Here is a 20,156-nt window from a genome sequence, read left to right on the forward strand (position 1 = left end):
TGGCTTTCGTTAGGACAGAACATCATATTTCAAGGCCTTAGGTCTGCTTTAACACATACTCTGTGGCTGCCAAGAAACCACACCACGAAATGAGCTGATGATGGCGCAATAGGTGGCTCGGTGTGCATAGTCCTCTGCTAAGTTTAATGGTTTCTTGTTCGCACACAAAAGTCTGTATATTTTTTTATGTTTGCAAAGGTCCTTGAGGCTCTGTAATACAATGCTAAGAATATCATGAGTAGAAACCATAGACTGTAAAAAAATATGGACTATAGTAGTGTCCGTGAAGTCACCCATAGGATTCTGATGAGCAGTTTTGAAGCGCAAAGTATGGACGAGATGGCCGTTGCCATCTTGGCAGCGCGTCACTCCCGGATAACAGAAAATGGGCAAAAAGGCGGGACGTGGGCAGAGCTTAAGTGACGCGATGACTAACAGACAGCAGATAAATGGCTATCCACCTGTCACTCGAAGTGGCCACGCCCTTAATTATGCAGAACTTTAATGCTTTATATAATGTAAACGAATGAGTTATAAACAAATTCACCCCCTCACAGTCGTCATGAAGGGCAAAATTAGCCGTATAGACCAAAACCACAATTTGTACCAGGCTGTAAACATGTTTTTTTCCGCTGTAAAGTTGGGCATCTTAACATGGGGCTCAATGAGATTCTGCTCCTTCTAGAGCCTGCCCCTAGCGGCCAGTCGATGAATTGCAGTTTAAGTCACTTCCGTATTGGCTTCAAGAGAAACTGCGGGAGGTTGCCGCTTGGTAGAAACCCAAAACGCTTATAACGAATAATGAAAAAGTGCACCTTGAATTAATTTGTGCCATGTTTGACAATCACTAAACAGCCATTAAAACACTTCTTATAAAAGAAGTTAAAGAACATGTCGGAAATCCTGTAGAATTCAACCAATCAGATGATGACTTTCAAACTCCTGAAGTGTTTCAAATGTTATGTGCCATATGCATCAGACGTTCAACCAACGGTCCATGACATCTGAGGCTGAGACTAGACTATAATACGCCAGGCGTGGCGCAAGTGTTTTTTGTTAGTTTCAGCCCGACGCAGTTATCATCACTTGCGGCCATCTGTTCGCCCACGGGCGTGCTGATCTGAAAACAAGGTGTGTTCAGGCGCATTGATGGCGTGTTATTTTGAGGAACTGAAAACGACTGCGCCATTGACCAACGGAAACCTGGTCTAAAGTCAATGGCGCAGTAATTTGTGTTATTTAAAGGGTGTGTTATTAATATGCGTCTATAGGCGGGTCCACGACGCGCGTACACTCTGCTTATTACACACACAGGGACGCGCAGCAGCATTTTAATGTTTCAATATTAAAAATGAAAGGATTTTCCGCTCGCAAATTCTGTCATGTAAATAGCGAATCCGCCATGGTGCAAACGCAACTGGCTTTTAAAGGGAATGGGAGATGAGACTCTGATTGGTTTATTGCACGTTACGCCCAAAACACACCCATTACTCATTAAGAGACTAGGGACAACCCTTTTAGACCATGCGTTTTCATTAAGTGGATTCGGGACCATGTGCTCAGATCGTTCAAATAAGGCCCTAAGTAGCTTTGCAACTACACGTCAACTCATTCTATTAAACCTAACCTAACAGTCTAATACAGTTAAATGACATGTATTTAGTCAAATGTCTAAAGTGGACTATGGAAGTAAAGCGTATCCTTTGTACCTAATGCGATGACATTCAGACATTTTTAAGAGTTGCTTATGTGTCCAAAAACGTCGGGGTATTTATGAACATGTATATATATATGCCAGAAAAAGGAAGACACCTGTAACTTCTCGGTGGACCCCCAAAACATAAAAGAATCAAATCAAACAGTTTTCCAGTAATGTATCAAGTTTTGACTGAATATTTCCTAGTGGAACCAATGATCTATGAGCTCATTACAATTAATATGAGCGTGTAACTCTTCAAGAGCTTTTCACAACAACACGTCGCGTACAGTCTTTGCCACTTAAATGAATGAATCATCTCCCAGAGGAAACGATCTATCGAATGGCTTCACATGTTGCTTGAATTCATGGGATTGGATGGCAAGTTTACACATAATTACACAAAATGCGTCATTCATAAATCGAAATATTATTCGACATCCCATCTCGTCACTGCCTAGTAGATGGAAGTGGAAATAAATAGAGTAAGATTAGCATGTCGAAATAAAACAGCACGAAGAGCAAATTGCTGGTAACTCAGGTTGTACCGAAAGCATCTCGTTCCTTCTGTTTACCTGACAGCTAATAATTAAGACTTGAAGGTAATATACGGTTTTCATTAACACATTATGCATATTATTGCACTTCTATATACACAAAATATGAACAGAGACAAACATTCTGAATGATTACACGTTTTGGAGTACTATCACAGGGCTGAATTCAGTCAAACCGCGGTTAAAGCTTACATGATTATTGTACAAAAAAGTGCCAAAATAGATTAAACCTTGGCCAAACCGACTGTATCAATAACAATTTTTGTGCAATATTAAAATGCTCTTTTTTTTCAGATTTGTTTAAGGCGGCTTGATCAAATTAGTCCCACAGTGTTCATACAGGATTCAAGAAAAGCACAGAGGAAAAAATACTCTCTCGGATGAAATACCCTCACAGTATTTGTACGTTTGAAATCGTTCGAAAAGAAATGTCATGAAATCTACCAGGATTTTCCACAATGTCAAACAAACAGTGGCTGTGATGTTAATAAAACCTGAGTTTTGTTCTGGAAGTGTTGTCTATTTGTACTTGATGATGATATATTAATTCTATTCAGGTGTCACATTGTTTGCTTGTTTGTTTTTTAACTATTTAACATGTACATATTCGTGGACTTACACTTCTTCTGGAGTCTATCCGATATATATTTCACAGTTTTCCGTCATATCCTAACCCGTCCCCTCGGGGTCCTGTCACCTGCGTCATCAACAAGCGAATTCCTCGAAGTTGCCTATAGCCGGGTGACTAGGTAGCACGTTCGGCGCGAATCCGAGACTGTCCGAGTGACTCCGGAGTGTGTCGCATGTGCTCTGCAAGAGAGGAAACGGAAGATTTCGGGGGGTGGGGGGGATACGGGGAGATCAGATGAGGGGTTGAGATGAATTCATGTCAGTGACACCCAGAGGCATTTATAACGGTGGAAATAAACAAATATGGGAGTGAAAAAAATAAACGTGGCAATAAGCAGAAAACAGAACATCAGTAATGAAGAATACATGTCAAATTTGATTTAAAAAAGGAGGAAGAATTCATGGATAAAGGTATGGATGAAGGGGAGGGGGGAAGGAAGGAAGGAAGGAAGAAGTTTTCTTAGTCTTGATTCTGGAGCTCTGGAAATCTAGCAGCGAACTTTGCAATCACAACTCAGCAGGATGCATGGAATTAATTCAGTGTCATTCCAGTGAACCCAGTGTGTGACGCTCATTGTATGAAGACCTGTGATGACACCACACAGAGATGCATCTGGTGATGTTATTGGACACAGGTCTCATTACAGTGACACGATGGAAGCCATTTTAAACTTTCAGGCTCAAATTTTGATACTCTGAATAAATCTCTGGATTGACCTTCCCCATTGAATTATAGTAAGGCCACTGTTAAATATAAGGCATAAAATGAATATGTAAATATGAACTGCTATGTTTATAATTGATTCTAATAATAATTTAAATATTATATATTTCTATAATTTCTATATTGTAAGGTAGTAATTGCAGTGGTCATGCTGCTGATTACCACATAATAATTTAACTGGTTTTTCAGTTTGTACAAGCTAGAATGGAATAGAATAGAATGGAATAGAATAGAAGCAGTCATTTTGCTGATTACCACATAATAATTTAACTGCTTCTTCAGTTTGTACAAGCTAGAATAGAATAGAATAGAATAGAATAGAATAGAATAGAATAGAATGGAATAGAATAGCAGTGGTCATGCTGCTGATTACCACATAATAATTTAACTGGTTCTTCAGTTCGTACAAGCTAGAAAAGAATAAAATAGAATAAAAATAAAACAAAGAAAAGGAATTGAATCATACAATAAAATGAAAAATGTGCAGCATCTATATTTGTTGAAGCCTTCTATTATAATATTTTTATAATAATGTTTATTAATAATTTCTACATTTTAAGGTAGCAATTGTAGCTGTCATGCTGCTGATTACCACATAATAATTTAACTGGTTCTTCAGTTTGTACAAGCTAGAATAGAATGGAATGGAATAGAATAGAAGCGGTCATGCTGCTGATTACCACATACAAATTTAACTGGTTCTTCAAAAGCAAGAAAATAAATAAAATATATATAATATATAAATAATGAAAAGGGACAACGTTTCAATGAAATGATCAATGTGCAGCTTGTATATTTGTTAAGCATTATATTAGTTAGAATCTGTATAAAAATGTGCTTTATTTGATTATTAAATAATTTGTAAATGATAAAAAAACAGCAGTTTCACAAAGAAACACAGCAGTAGTAATTCCCCTGGCAAGTCGGCTTATTTTTCATATTTCATAAGCCGAAGCTTGTAGACAGACTTGAAAGGTGTCATTGGGTAAAAAGAATTGCTCTGACTGAAATAAACCAATAAAGCTGCAGCTCTGGGGCTCTCGTCTCCTCTTTTCTTATTTCCTATATCATCTTAACATTTCTTTGCTTTGTTTATGACTATAATATTCAAATTAGTTCTTGGATCACAATCTAATACATTGTGGCTACACACAAATTTATTTCATGTGGCTGTGTTAAAAATTCATGCGAAAGCAAGAGCAATATAAATGGGAACTTTCTCTTATAAGACGTCCTTTTCCATCATATTTCCACCTTGTTTCATCATTCTTCTGTTCATCATAAAGTCCTCCAAAACAGCACAAGCTTCCACCAAATACACATCATCTAAATCTTGACCTTTCACTTCGACAAACCTTTCAGTATAGCAATGTTGTTGATGTTATTGGTAGAATAATGATGATGCCCTGGTGTCGTCATTATAGAATAAATAAAATAGAGAATCACAAGTGTCCAAAAAGCAACATCAAAGCGCGGCATTCAACAATGTCAACTGGAGGATGGAGGATGCCATAATTGGAGCTGGTGTTTTTGTTGTGTCGTGGGTTTCATGATAGATTGAATGTAGACGTACAAGTTATGCGCTTGAAAGAGCAAAAACGAGGGCTAAGAGACTATGGGCCAGATTTACTAAGAGGGCAAATTAGCGTGATTCCCGTGCAGATGGGAGTGGAAAGCTCTGCGCGTGATCTTCTGACGACACGCAAATGAAAGAACACAGACGCAGCCGGATCATTTCCATAATGACCAACACAATCTACCAGTGAATTGACGAGTGTAAACCTTAGTAAATATGATTCATTTTAATACTCTCCTCCCATAAATTTTGCTCCTGAAAGGCTGCAAATATAACTTTTCCACTGCCTTCCATCAGTAAATTCTGACAGTAGTTTAACACACAAGCTGTTAGTAAATCTGGCCCAAAATCTCCTTCGACAACTTGCAGTGCTATATATCATTGAGGCTGAGAAAAGAACACAACTCTCCAGAAAAAAGGCAACAGGTAAATGTTATCGAGCACTGTTTTACATATTTGTGTGGCTTTTTAAAAAAATATTGCGGCTGCTGATGTTTCATACGGCATGTGTTCGGCCTATCAATGTACACTTCATCACGTCATTGATAGTTTCTATTGAGCTGGGTTAGACCCTACTCTGAAATAGATACATGACATATGTTTACATGACAATGGTGTACTAAAAACAGACGACAACGTTGTCGAAAACGGTCCCTGTTCACAAAATGGCTGTATTATGTCAGGCCAGTAGTTGGCGATGGTGAACACGTAATACGTATTTTCACAAATTTGCATTTTTGTTGTTTACATGGAGACAGTTAAGTCACCTTCATTTATATAGCACGTTTTACAACACAGATTGCTTCAAAGCAGCTTTACAGTGATAATAGGAAAGTAATTATGTTTATGAAGAAAAGTTTTTGATTAAATTCTGTTGTAAAAACGGATTAGTTGTTTAATTTGGTGCCATTTAAAAAACACCATCTTCATTTAAAACAGAAAACCCCCAATGCGTTCCGGACCCCATCCGCACGGCAACAGCACCTGGTGGCCCGAAAAAGCAAACCATGAAATAGTAACAGTAAAGGCATCGTTTTCAAAAGCTTGAGATTTCAGGCCCCTAAATCATCATTGCCGTGTAAATGAACGGCCAAAACGGATAAAACGTTTTCAGTTGAAAATGGTGTCGTGTAAACATAGTTCCCCCAAAAAGCCGATCGAACTAAAATCATTCTCAGTTTTGCCAAAAAGCAGGTACTTCCGCCATTAATCATAGGAACTATGAAAACATTCATAATCTGGTGTAAAAGCCTCTATAAGCTTGAGAAATTCACAATTAATACGCACGTTTCCATTAAGGAATCTTAAAGGGGTGGTAAAACACATTCTTTTGAAGGCTTGATTGTGTTTGTGGGGTGCACTGTAACATGTGTTCATGCTTCGTTTAAAAAAAAAAAAAGCATTATTTTTCATATATTTGACCTTTATTCTTCACTGCTCTGTCCCTCCTTGTAAAACGGTCTGATGCTTTCCGGGTTGTATGAAGCCAGTCCCTCAAAAATACGCAATGGGCTCAGATTGGTTAGCTGGCCCAGTGTGTTGTGATTCGCTAACCGCAGTGCACGTTTGTCGGAAGCGATACACACCTTACCTTTACCGGTAGACTGTGCTAGAGCCCTGCGCGGGACTGTTTTCTTCATCCCGCTCCCGCCCGCACCCGCCGAATTTCTGACCATTACCGCCCGCTCCCGCAACGTATGTGTTACACTCCCGCCCGCACCCGCAAAACTCTGAGAATTTATTCCCGCACAATAATAGAGATGCATTGATTTTGTGTCTTCTCCCGTCCCGCAAGAAAAAAAAAACACGTATTTGTATTGATATTATTAAATGGGGTTGTTTGTTTCGTTTCCCTGGCCTGCATGTAAAAAAAAAAAAAAAAGACAAATACATTCAAATATAATTTCGTTTTTATCAAAAACTTTGCACATAAAAATAGACTGCTTTGCAAAACAGAAAACAGAAAAACAGATTGAGAAACAAAAAACAGATCCCAATTCGTCGGTGAGTTCCGACGTACGTCGAACGTGACCGACTGAAAGGAAACCTGAGAAAACATGCTTCAACAGAACGTAATGTGAACACAAAATAGCAAACGGACATTTAGAAACAATCCATTTCCACTCACTAAACTTCTATGTATTGTTTGTCAAAAACACCAAACAGTCAACTTGACCTGCAGGGAGTGCTGAGCGTTTTTGGTGAGGTATGATCAAGTAGCTATGTATTTGCCAGCTGCGCAATATGTGGATATAACGTTATATAACGTTATACCACATGATTTTGCCTACCAAAACAATTGAGAAACTTCTCCAAATGTCAGACTTTCCTTGCTTAGCTTTTGTGCTGTAAATACCTCGTTTGAGGTTCTTTTCTACATCATCTATTGGCATCTTCTCCATCATGTCGTTAGGCAACCTCCCTATCCCGCCGATTCCCGCGGTGTTTTTTTTAGCCGCCCATTCCCGCCCGCAGCAAAATTCAAACCGCCCGCTCCCGCGAGATTTACGTTGGGTCCCGCGGGACCTGGCGGGACTGAATCCCAATGCAGCCCTCTAGACTGTGCTTTGGTCAGTATTAGAAACGATGGCGTCAATAAAAACACACCAATCTGAGCACGAATCAGACCCAGAACATTTTAGTGAAGATGATCGAGCAGAACCTGTTCATTCCTCAAGAGTAAAGACTGCGGATCTATAGTGATCGCTACTGAATGGCACTTTTGTATTTTTAGAACGATTATAGCCAAATATCTGTGGCAAGAACTATTAACCCAAAACGAACACTAAACACTGGCTTTACTAGTAGCCAAATCACACACAGAACCATGTTTAGCATGCCTGTAGATAAATAATACATAAAAGCTCTAATCAAAGAATCATTTACACTAATGCCAAGTTCGCTGTTGAGATTTTAACGTTAGGTGTTTATAACGTTAGGTGTTCGTCGGATAACGTTAAGTATGAATGAGCATTTAACAGACTGGTTTGCAGAACAGCGTTGTCATCTGTTTACTTCCTTGCCGGCATTGAACTCGCAAAGATTGTGGATGTTTTCCTCCGTGAAATGTGCAGTGCGCGCGTCGTGCATCCACGCACTGGCAGTGTTTGTCTCGCGCATCTGACGTTGTGCAAATCCGGCATTGAACTCGCGAAGATTGTGGATGTTTTCCTCCGTGAAATGTGCAGCGGGAGGCGCGCCCGTCGCGCATGATTCACACTGAACCGCTCGTGAATTGCCACGGACGAATATTGTCCATTATGTCACATTTTCCAGTCTTCTCCTCCGACCCTGTCTGTCTCGTGCTTTATGATAGGCAGCAAATATCTGAGACCTGTTCCCCTCTGTCTCAAACACATGCATATAACATGCTGTATTTTAAACGCCCATCCCCAGACCTGAATAACAGTGTTTCGTCGGTATTGCAGCAACACCACTCCTGCCTGTAGCCTACCACTATACCACAACAGCGCCGCGATACAAAATGGCCTCACCCCCCCTTATTTAATATTCTCGGAGGAGGGGTTTATGTAAATATTGAGCCTGGTGATGTCAGAGACCCTGGAGGAATGTCTGTAGTCGCCTGCTGGCCGTTTGCTGTAGTCCTTAGAAATGGATTTCTTTAAAAGCAAATATCTCCCTTTGCTTTAAACTTTGAACGTTGTAACTTTGCAGATGTTGTTTATGCTCAAGCAGCAACATTACACGCTAGCTAAAGTTAGAATAGTGAAATCGTGGTTTACCACCCCTTTAACATAAATGAATGAATTAGTCCAAGTGTTTTTAAAATGAAAGCATTGTGAAATTCACTTAAATCAAAGCTGTTTTGACAATGCAAAAATCACTGCAAAAATTTTGAATCTGGACACGAATATGGGCTAGATTCAGATTCTACAAAAATATCTCATTGTTCCACAGAAAATTGACATGAGGGAGAGTAAATAATGACAGAATTGTCATTATTGGACCAACTAAAAAATAATTAATGGTTTTTAAAAAGCCTTTCTATTTTTTCCCCTTTCCTTAAAATTTTGATGAGCTTTCATATCTGCAACATGATGATGTGGATGTTCAAACATTTTTCAAATAAATTTTTTTGCAGACCATATTTACACACCACCATTCAAAAGTTTGGGGTCAGTAAAATTTCTGAAAAAAAAAGTCTGCATTTATTTGATCAAAAATACAGTAAAAACAATAATATTGTGAAATATTACAATTTAAAATAACTTTTCTATTTGAATATTCGCTACATTAAAATGTAAATTATTCCTGTGATTTTCAGCATCATTACTGCAGTCTTCAGTGTCACATGATCCTTCAGAAATCCTTCAGATGTTTAAGAATTTTTTTTTTTTTTTGTGGAAACGTGACACTTGTCTTTAGGATACTTTATTGAATAAGAACGGCATTTTATTTGAAATAGAAATCTGTTGTAACATTATAAATGTCTTTACTGTCACTTTTGATTAATTTAATACTAATGATTAAAATATTACTCATTAAATTAATTTAAAAGCTTTAAATCTTACTGAGCCCAAACCTTTGAATGGCGGTGTAATTAAGACACACATATATTTGATGTAAAATGGCATCATTTTGGTGAAAGAGAACAAAAGATGAACTGTTGGGAGGAAAACAGAAAGAAGAAAAAAACTCAAAAGCAAGTGAAAGCTACAGGTGTTGCTTTACCTGAACTTCTGCAAAACATCATCTCCATCTTGAAAGCTACAGGGTTTTGAAAAAGGGATCTTAGAATGCGTAACAATGACATTTGTTCATGTCTAGAACTACTGACATTCAATGTCACGAAGGGAAAAGACTCTAAATGGCGGAAATAATGCAAGGATTTTAAAGAAGGACACAATGAAATGCTTCTGCAATATTATTAATGGCGGCGCTACCTGGGGACATGGTTAGGCGTGACACCAGGGCTGGTGGAATTCTCGGGGAAATCCTGGAATAAACATGATGGAAAGAGATGAAGATGACCAAACCCAGGCTGAGGCCAATTCAGCTCCAACTTACTGAAATTCTATATTTCTCATTAATTATTTGAATATACTTAAATATATTTACTACTTAAATATATTTAATTATATTTATAAAAAAGAATTACATATATTTGAAATATTTCACATTTGTTTGATTTGAAACTGAATTGACCTTCACCAGATTTATGACAAAATAATACAGTGCTGAAAAAGCAATGGTTCAGCGGTTTCTCTAAAATATACAATTTACATTTCATCTAACTAAGGTTGGATTGTTTATTCTATTGTAAAGGATTCAAATAACATCAAAACAATAATGTAAAACAAAACAGCACTAAAAATTATGTGAATCATTTATTGTGGAAAAAAGTATTAAATACCAAAACTAAACAAAATTTCACTACATTAATCTCCGATGTTTGCTAATCATCTAATGTGGTGTGAGCTTGTTAGCGAATCTGAAAAGGTACACGGTGTAACTTTTTTGTTCAAAATTAACTATATTTAAATAATGAGTCAATGTTTGGTCCTACCCTGATTCACTATGGTAAGACCTGTCGGGATGGTTTTCCCGGGAAATTGTGTACACTGCTGTTCAAAAGGTTGGGATCAGGTTTTAAAATAAGTCTCTTCTGCTCACCAAGGCTGCATTTATTTAACACAAAAAAACAGTAATATTGTGAAATATTATTATTATTTTGTTTGAATACATTTAAAACATTTAATTTGTTCCTGTGATTCAAAACTGAATTTTCAGCATCATTACTCCAGTCTTCAGTGTCACATGACCCTTCATAAATCATTCTAATATGATGATTTGCTGCTCAAGAAACATTTATGATTATTATCAATGTTGAAAGCAGTTGTTTTTCAGGATTCTTTGATGAATAGGAAGTTAAAAAAAAAAAACAGCATTTATATGAAATAGAAAGCTTTTGTAAAATTGTAACTACCGTTCAAAGGTTTGGGGTCAGTACGAATTTTTGGGAAAGAAATAATTACTTTTATTCAGCAAGGATGCATTAAATTGTTTAAAAGTGACAGATGTTTATAATGCTACAAAAGATTACTATTTCAAATAAATGCTGTTCTTTTTAACTTTCTATTCATCAAAGAATCCTGAAAAAAGGTATACAACTGTTTTCAACATTGATGAAGATAATAATAATAATAGTAATAAATGCAAAAGTATATTAAAATGATTTCTGAAGGATCACGTGACACTGAAGACTGGAGTAATGATGCTGAAAATTCAGCTTTAAATCATAGGAATAAATTACATTTGAAAATATATTAAAATAAAAAAAACAGTCATTTTAAATTGTAATAATATTTCTGAATATTACTGTTTGTTTTGCATTTTTAATCAAATAAATGCAGCCTTGGTGAGCATAAGAGACTTTTTTAAAAACATAAAAAAACGTACTTATCCCAAACTTGTCACTCGCCCATGCGTTTCTCGTCATATCTGTAAATTGAGAAAAGATGCTCCGGCTACTTTGACGTGTCTGGTGTGGGAGTGGCAGAGCTTAGTTGTCACAACGAGCGGGAAAGGTTGACATGGAGCAGATAAATCTCCAACCCACAGAGAATCACCCAATTTAAACAAACGCCGAACAGAGGAGAGTCTGCTGGCAAAAAGAGAACGCAACAGAGCTCGTAATAAAACCAGAATCAACATTGGCTTTGCTTTTCAAAGATGGCGAGAACTGAGGGATTTGAAATGTGGTAAAAGCGAGGCTATGACGTTTTTATTTCTGAACAGGTAAATTGCCATATGTAGCTCTAACAGACTTCATTGTAAAGCATTATCTATTGGGAAGGGTCAATCATCTGTACAGTCACGCAGAGCCGAAGCACATACAAAACAATGTTCTTCCGCAAAATGCATGCAGTTTAGTTTTTAACCGCTAGACGGCCAAAAGTTACATAGTGTACCTTTAATGTTTGTTCAGTGATGTCCTGGTGCATGCTGGGAAGGACTCAGAAGGGAAAATGATGGATTGTTTTGTCTGCTATGGTATGATATGGTCCAATAATGGTGAATGACGCTGATGTTGTGGTATTTAAATGCCAAGTCATATTGTCGTTTTCTTATATAAAAATGAACAATTCGGTCATCATTTACTCAACTTCTTCAACGGCTCTTTTTATGCAACGTCAAAACAGCTGTGATGTTTCAAACATGACAAAAACACCATCATTAAAGCACCATAAGTCCATACGTCACTGAACAGTAGTGATGTCCGGAGGGGATATTTGCTTTTAATGAGCCTATAATATGAGGGAAAAATAAAACACTACACTTGGTTAAGGTATTTATCGGATACCTGCAAGCATGACTATCCAATATGTTCTGAAAATCTTTAACAAAATGTTTAATAATATTTGAAATAAGGGTGAAGAAGTCAATTTTTCTTAGGCCGGACATCACTTTTGGCCAATACTGTAGTAGTATGAAGCACTTTTAGGTGCATTTGACTTTTTAACAGCTTGACAGCGTTTGATGATTATATGCTCTCGCTTTATGTAAAAGAACATGAAAATCCTGCAGGACATTATATTTTGTGTTCCATGGAAGGAAAAAAAAGTCATACAAGTTTGGAAAGACATGAGGGTGAGTAAATGATGACATTTTTGGGTAACTGACTTCTTGGATGAAATAATATCCTGTCATGGAAAGACACTTGAATTGGAAAAAAAAATATTTCATCAGTGTAATAATCCAGGACAGGGCGTGTGGAAACTGTCCCAGAAGAAACTCTGAACCCAGAATGCAACTGCCTTAAAAAAATGTATAAAAAGAACACAACTTCACTAACAGATTGCAAAAACGAGTCTCTGCCCTACTTCTCGGTCTACTGTGCACTTTTTATACACTGTAAAATAAAGGCAAAAATCTAAAATAAAATGTTGTAGGTGATATAACTCTCACTCAGAAGTCCTAATTGATTTAATGAAAAGCATAGATCATTGTCAGAGCTAAATCTGATGCAAGGTTTGTCACAAGCGAAGGGTGATAGACACTTAGCGTTTCTAAAACTTGTCCATCTCTGGTTTTGATATTTGTCCATAATCAAATAGTAAACCGCTGTCTTTTGTGGAAAGGCCATCTTCATCAATCATTTCCCAGAATTTGAGCCAAAGACAAAAAGCAACTAGATGCATGCAGCATTCGAGATAAAACTCCAAACAAAAACATGAACAAAACCAACATGCTCACATTCAGAGCAACACAGGAAGCACAATTACCAGATTGTCACTAGCGCTCCGATGTGGCCGTCTCTTGCGTAGAAAATATCCCAGCACTTTGGCCTTAAAAACCTGCAAAATGAACAATGGTGCCACATTCTTTACATAGATTGTTAGAAAATTACAGTTTATTATATACTGTCTGAAAATGATTTGTAATCTTGAGCACATTATGGACAAAAAAGACAAGCAAGAACGCAACAGACCTCATACAAATAATCAAATATCTCCAATATTGTCAAGACACTGGCTCCTATAAACAGACCCATCTGACCACCAATATCACCTGGAAGAATATAAAAATATAATGAAATATCGAAGCAGACGGGAATACAAGTAACAAGGGTGTTATTTTTTCGTACCGGTGTAGCATCTGCTCATTTTTGTGCACTTACCGAGTAATCCAGCGACTTCATACGCCTTCTTTTGTTCAATTTTCTCATAGTTCAGAGCCTCAAAAAAGATATCCAGCACCAATATGTTGTCCCTGTAAAATTGCACACATTAAATGGCTAACTGTTCAGGTAAATCAAATCAAACTCAGTGTGTAACTAACTTGAGTTTAAATGTAAACTCACGCAATGTACTGTTCCGTTTTGTTGAACTTCTTGGCAAGATATTTGGCAGAAGCCTTGCTGGGTATTTTCACCATGGACAGCTCTTTACCGTATCGAGTCATGTTGCATGGCGTATCGCAAACGCAGTAATCGTTGTCCTTCTCCACAAGAAAATCTGTCAATTATTTTTGTCGTTATTATTATTATTATTAAAAGGAAAATTAGCGTAAGAAATCATAAAGCATATTTTAATTACATCATCCTATAGAATCTGCAGAAGTCTGTCAAGGTCTTACACATTATTGAGTAGTGATAGAAATACATAGTGACACATGACGGCATACAATCTCTTACCTAAAGCTGGATCAGCGCAGTCTTTGTACTGCTCGGGTGTGCACACGGTGGAGGTGCCTGTGACGGATATTGCAAGAAAGACAAAACTTCATCAAATAGTTTCTCACTGTTCCAACTGCTAATAACAAAAAATAAATTAAATAATATAATAAAATAAAATAATGGACAATTGAGAATAAAATTCTCTGAGTGTGAGTAATCAAGCATGAGGAAAAATTGTACATTTATGAAATAAAATAGATAACTAAAATATGTAGGTGTGAATAAGTAAGTATGAGTAGTGATTGTATAAAACATGAATAGTTAAAAAAAATAAAACTAGGTACATTTGAGAGTATAATTCTGCAGGTGTGAAAAAGAAAGCATGATGAGGGATGTTCAAAAATGAAATAAAACTAAATACGATTAAGAATAAAATTCTGTAGGTGTGAATAAGCAAATGTAAGGAAAGATTTCACATCTATTAAAAAAAATAGATCACTTAAAATCTCTAGGTGTGAACAAGCAATTATGAGTGATTTTATCAAAACGAATAGTTTTTTAAATAAAAGAAATTAATGAATTAATAAAACTAGGTATAATTGAGAATACAATTCTGTAGGTGAGAATAAGTAAGCATGAGGAGTGTTTTTTTATTATAAATAAAATAAAATAATAAAATAAAAACTGCATACAAAAATCTCAGGATTAGTTCACTTCAAAATGAAAATTTCCTGATAATTTACTCACCCCAAGATGTTCATGTCTTTCTTTCTTCAGTGAAAAAGAAATTAAGTTTTTTGAGGAAAACATTTCAGGATTTTTCTCCACATCATAGACTTCCATGGCAACCAAAATGTTGAAGGTCCAAATCAATGCAGTTTCAAAGCGCTTCAGAGGCTCTGCATGATCCCAACTGAGGATCTTATCTAGCGAAACCATCTGCCATTTTCTAAAAAAAACTAAATTGTTCGTCTTGTGCTGGTCTGCGATGTGCCAGGCATAACGTAATCACGTTGGAAAGGTCACGCTGGACGTAGGCGGAAGTACCGCCCCATTCTTAACATAAAGAACGTGCGAAGCATAGATATGTATCTATGGTGCGAAGATTATGGGGCGGTACTTCCGCCTACGTCTAGCGTGACCTTTCCAACGTGATTATGTAATGCCTGGCGTGTTGCAGACCAGCACAAGACGAACAATTTTGTTTTGTTTTTTAAAATGGCCGATGGTTTCACTAGATAAGACCCTATTCCTCAGCTGGGATCGTGCAGAGCCTCTGAAGCACTTTGAAACTGCATTGATTTGGACCTTCAACATTTTTGGTTGCCATGGAAATACATTATATGGAGAAAAATCCTGAAACGTTTTCCTCAAAATTTTTTATTTATTTTCCACTGAAGAAAGAAAGGCACAAACATCTTGGATGACATTGGGGTGAGTAAATTACATTTTCATTTTGAAGTGAACTAATCCTTTAAACCTGTTATAATGGTCACTGAAATAAAAATGCACTACTTTTGCGTGTTCTCCATTTAAAATATGAACATGATATGGTAAACCATCTTGATTCATTCTACTGTGGATTTCCGTTCAAATGCTAAAGCAGTAAAGCTCCGGTCTGTTGTCTGCGCACCTGGCATGTGCACCATCCTGCAGTTGCAGTTTTCTAGCAGGTAGCGGGTCTCGCAGTCGATGCGACAGGCTGTGATGCTGTAGGTGGAGAAATATTCAGAGTCCATCGGGGTGGATCTGCAGTCGCCCCACGGCGGAGGAAGATACTGGAGCTAGAACATAAAGTTTTATTCATTACCGGCAGGATAAAGCTGTTCAATAACAAATCAAAACACACTAAGCCGAGCCAAAGAGTGCAGCAATCAAAGGACTAACAGCAGAGGACATCAGCTGAATATAATAAAACCCACAGTGCAATCAGACACTTTTCACACTCTAGAAAAGCATGTGGGTTTTGAATGCAATATTCCACAGAAAGAAACAGGCTGGAAATCAGTGTTAGAAACCTGAAGAAAACACACTCAAATATGTTTTTTATATATATTTTAATGTATTTTATATATTTATAATTTTTTTTTTTTTTTTAAATAGGCTCAACTTCCAGCTCCCCTAGAGTTAAACAGTTGAGTTTTACCGTTTTCGAATCCATTCAGCCGATCTCCGGGTCTGGCAGTGGCACTTTTAGCATAGCTTAGCATAGATAATTGAATCCGATTAGACCGTTAGCATCTCGCTCAAAAATGACCAAAGAGAACTTTGCTGCTGTAAGATGGATGCTATTACACAGAGCCTGAAAATAGTCCCCAGCACGCTCTCTGTGCAAGCAGGTCGTCACGTTCGTTATGTTGACGGAAGTAAGCCTATAATATCATTGTGCCGCTGCACTCAAGGTACGGCAGCAAAGTTCCTTGATTATTACGCAGGAATGAGAGTATAGTTCCTAGCCATATTGGCCTAGAAAATTGCAACTTTTCATTTTCCGTCGGTTTTAGTACACGATGTAACTACAGAAGAGTCAAGTTTTTAAATAGGAAAAATATCAAAACTTTTTGGTCATTTTTTTGAGCGAGATGCTAACGGTCTAATCAGATTCAATGATCTATGCTAAGCTATGCTAAAAGTGCTACCGCCAGACCCGGAGATCGGCTGAATGGATTCGAAAATGGTAAAACTCAACTGTTTAACTCTAGGGGAGCTGGAAAATGAGCCCATTTTCAAAAATAGTGGCGTGTTCCTTTAATTAGTTTTTGTGGGCTGCAATGAAAGGGCTCATTTGAAAGTTATTACACTCTTTAGTTACTATCAATTCTGTAATGATCATAATCAATATGCAAATTACTTTTTAAAAAGTTAATCTGGTCCAGGGTGCAAGTTCACCATATTTACCATATTTGTGGATCACTTACATAAAATTGCACTTCAAATGGATCTGCGTTTGCATCGTTTTAAAAGATCACACAAGCTTGTCTAAGGCAGGATTGGTCAGTAACATTTTAAGGCGGTGCTTAGCGAAGGCTCACTTACTAGGAGCAACATTACTGCTCATTTCTGAAGTCATTAAAATTATATTATGCACTTCTGATTAAATTTAAGAGCCTTTTAATAAGAATCGTATAAAAATATAATTGGATTTTATATCATTTTGCATATCTAATGGCACAAGTAGAGAAGATAATCCCCCCCATTAAATTAAATCACTTTTTGAAGTCGACTGCAAAAAACTTCACATAATACATGCGTTTATGATGGATTCAGAGTGCTTTGATGTTAAAAAGGAAGAGGAAGTCGAAAATGTAGGTCAGTAAATTGAAAGCAAGATTAGGAGCGAGCAGTTGCCTTTAGCACTTGATTATTTCAGCTAATTGATCTATTGCTAAGGGTCGATGAATGTGGGCATATTGATCTTGGCAGTGAGAGCTGCTTTTGCCTTTGATCCACTGAAGGCTGTAAACGAGTGCTTTTCTTGACCTCCTGCCAATTAGTTCTCCCTAGAAACTGAATTAGATACTCATGAGGAGTCACGTGACCTCAGCGCACACCACCATGCATAAAAACAAACACTGCTTGACTGGGTGTGATCAACTCAATAAGAAACACTATGGAGGACTAGGAGTGACACTGAAGGTGCCTTGAAACAGCATTATTCAATGGGAAAGAAGACAGGGTGAGGCATATCGAACAGCCCCTCCCCTTTTTTAAATAGCCAGTAGCGTTTAGTTTATGTCACAGCTTGGCCAGAGCCACTGAGCTCGGTAAAGCCACAGTTTCCTCCTGATGTCTAACTGTTTCTCCTCCTAATCTCCTCCATATCGCTTTAAAACAGCATTCTGTGCAGAATTCAAATGGGTCCGATATGTTTTGTGGTCTGTGTCGACTCGCTCATATGATCCGCGGTTCATGTGACACTAATGTGAAACCAGATTTAATTCGCCCCAATGGAAATCATATTTACACTGTATGAACCGTTCCCTATCCCCTATATAGTGCACTACGTGTCATGCATTCACCAAGTAGAGAATAGTAGATGTGTGAACAAGATTTCAGCCGCAGCTTCAGCGTCTATTTATAATGTAGGGGGCGGGACTTCAGATTCTAGAGAGCATTTGATTGGACAGAAATTCTGATGAGAAGCTGGAGTGCAGAGTGATGTCATCAACATCATTGATTCATATTGGCGGAAGTGAGAGACTAAGTTTTGAAGGCTTATATCTTCTAAATATGAATTTTGTCATTGTTTTGGAGCACACTAGCTTATAGATAACAGGAAGACTAACATATTCATACTAAAAGCCAAAAAAAATTGAAAAATGAATCAAACTTAATTAAAAACTTAAATGTATAAATCATCATACTCACATAAATAATAAATCCCATTATAGATCACTTTTTAAATGCACAAATTAACAGACATATTTAAAAATGCTTATATTTAATTTATATTTGTTTTAATTGTATTAAAACAAAATAAAATGAATTCCTAATTTAAAAAATATATATAAAAAAACTAAAATAGTTTGCGTTTCAAAATGTACTTAAATAAAAATGATAAAATACTAAATCAATAAATATTTAATTATTTTAATTATCCCCTAGATTTCTACTGTCACTTTACTTTAGTTTACAGATACATTTTAGCAAATAATGAGATCATCATGTTCAGTAAAACTTAAAAATATCCTTATAAAAAAACCATAAAATCTTGGTGTGTAAGAACATGTACTGGTCAGGTTGGTACAAGGTACTGTACCGTTCAAAGGTTTGGGGTGGGTAAGACTCTTCTGCTCACCAAGGCTACGTTTATTTGATTAAAAATACAGTAAAAACAGTACAATTGTGAAATATTATTATAATTTAAAATAACCGTTTTCTTTTTGAATACATTTAAAAATGTAATTTATTACTGTCATGCAAAGCTGAATTTTCAGCATCATTACTCCAGTCTTCAGTGTCACATGATCCTTCAGCAATCATTCTAATATGCTGATTTGCTGCTCAAGACACATTTATGATTACTATCAATGTTGAAAACAACTGCACTGCTTAATATTTCTGTGGAAACCGTGACACTTTTTTCCAAGATTCTTTGATTGAAACTTCAAAAGAATGGTTAAAAAAACATAAATCTCAATGACCCAAAACTTTTAAACTGTAGTGCATGTAAAACTTGACTTAGTTCTGCACCAAAAAGTCTGGTTTTCTCCAGGTTTAAAGAGATGATGGTGTGGATGGAGATCTTAATAAGCAGGTCAGCTGATATAAGGACATGTGATAAATGCAATAGGATTAGGATTAGGTACCAGTTGCTGCTGACAAGACACAAAAGTTTGAAAACCAGGGGCCACACCGAATCCCAGCTGATCTATGAAGGGCGGCTCGTCCTGGCTGTGGATCTGAACTTTGATGCCTGCTTCGTACGAGGTTTCGTCTGTGGGGAGACATTAAACAAGATTATTTACAGAGCGGGAGATTTGATGTCTACCGCCTCAAGGCAAAAAATAGAATGACTTTATAATGAACTTTATAATTACTTTATCCAGAATGTTTCATGTTTCTTTACTGCTTCCATATTGCCTCTAGATATAAAGTCTCCTCTAGAGCCATAAAAATGACCAAGATGAATAGATTATAAATACATAATCTTCACTAGCATGCAAGTACATCAATTCCGAACACTGACCGCTTGTCATCTACAGCTGATTAAATTGCACTTTGATATTTGTAACTCGTTCGGTTTGGTATTTATTTTCTGTGCATGATTATGCTGAAAAATTGCAGCATGCCACAGAAAATGAATGAGGCGACTGACGCAGCAGTAATGGTGC

The 20,156-nt window shown here is 36.9% G+C and overlaps 1 protein-coding gene across 1 annotated transcript in view; it reads right to left on the reverse strand.

The window, feature by feature from the left end:
• Window positions 1–2,984: 2,984 nt before the first annotated feature.
• The window catches only part of asic1c (acid-sensing (proton-gated) ion channel 1c), a gene marked incomplete at both ends in the record, with an annotated part of 126,662 nt that continues 109,490 nt past the window's right edge, over window positions 2,985–20,156 (reverse strand). Inside the window, 10 exons of the mRNA XM_079806057.1 lie at window positions 2,985–3,063; window positions 9,876–9,911; window positions 10,088–10,140; window positions 13,430–13,501; window positions 13,636–13,715; window positions 13,825–13,916; window positions 14,008–14,161; window positions 14,341–14,397; window positions 15,956–16,106; window positions 19,632–19,759. Of these exons, the coding sequence (XP_079662183.1) occupies window positions 2,985–3,063; window positions 9,876–9,911; window positions 10,088–10,140; window positions 13,430–13,501; window positions 13,636–13,715; window positions 13,825–13,916; window positions 14,008–14,161; window positions 14,341–14,397; window positions 15,956–16,106; window positions 19,632–19,759 (902 nt within the window). The remainder of the gene's footprint in view (window positions 3,064–9,875; window positions 9,912–10,087; window positions 10,141–13,429; window positions 13,502–13,635; window positions 13,716–13,824; window positions 13,917–14,007; window positions 14,162–14,340; window positions 14,398–15,955; window positions 16,107–19,631; window positions 19,760–20,156) is intronic.

The sequence above is a fragment of the Gobio gobio genome (genome assembly GCF_949357685.1).
Source record: "Gobio gobio genome assembly, chromosome: 23".
Lineage (NCBI taxonomy): Eukaryota > Metazoa > Chordata > Actinopteri > Cypriniformes > Gobionidae > Gobio > Gobio gobio.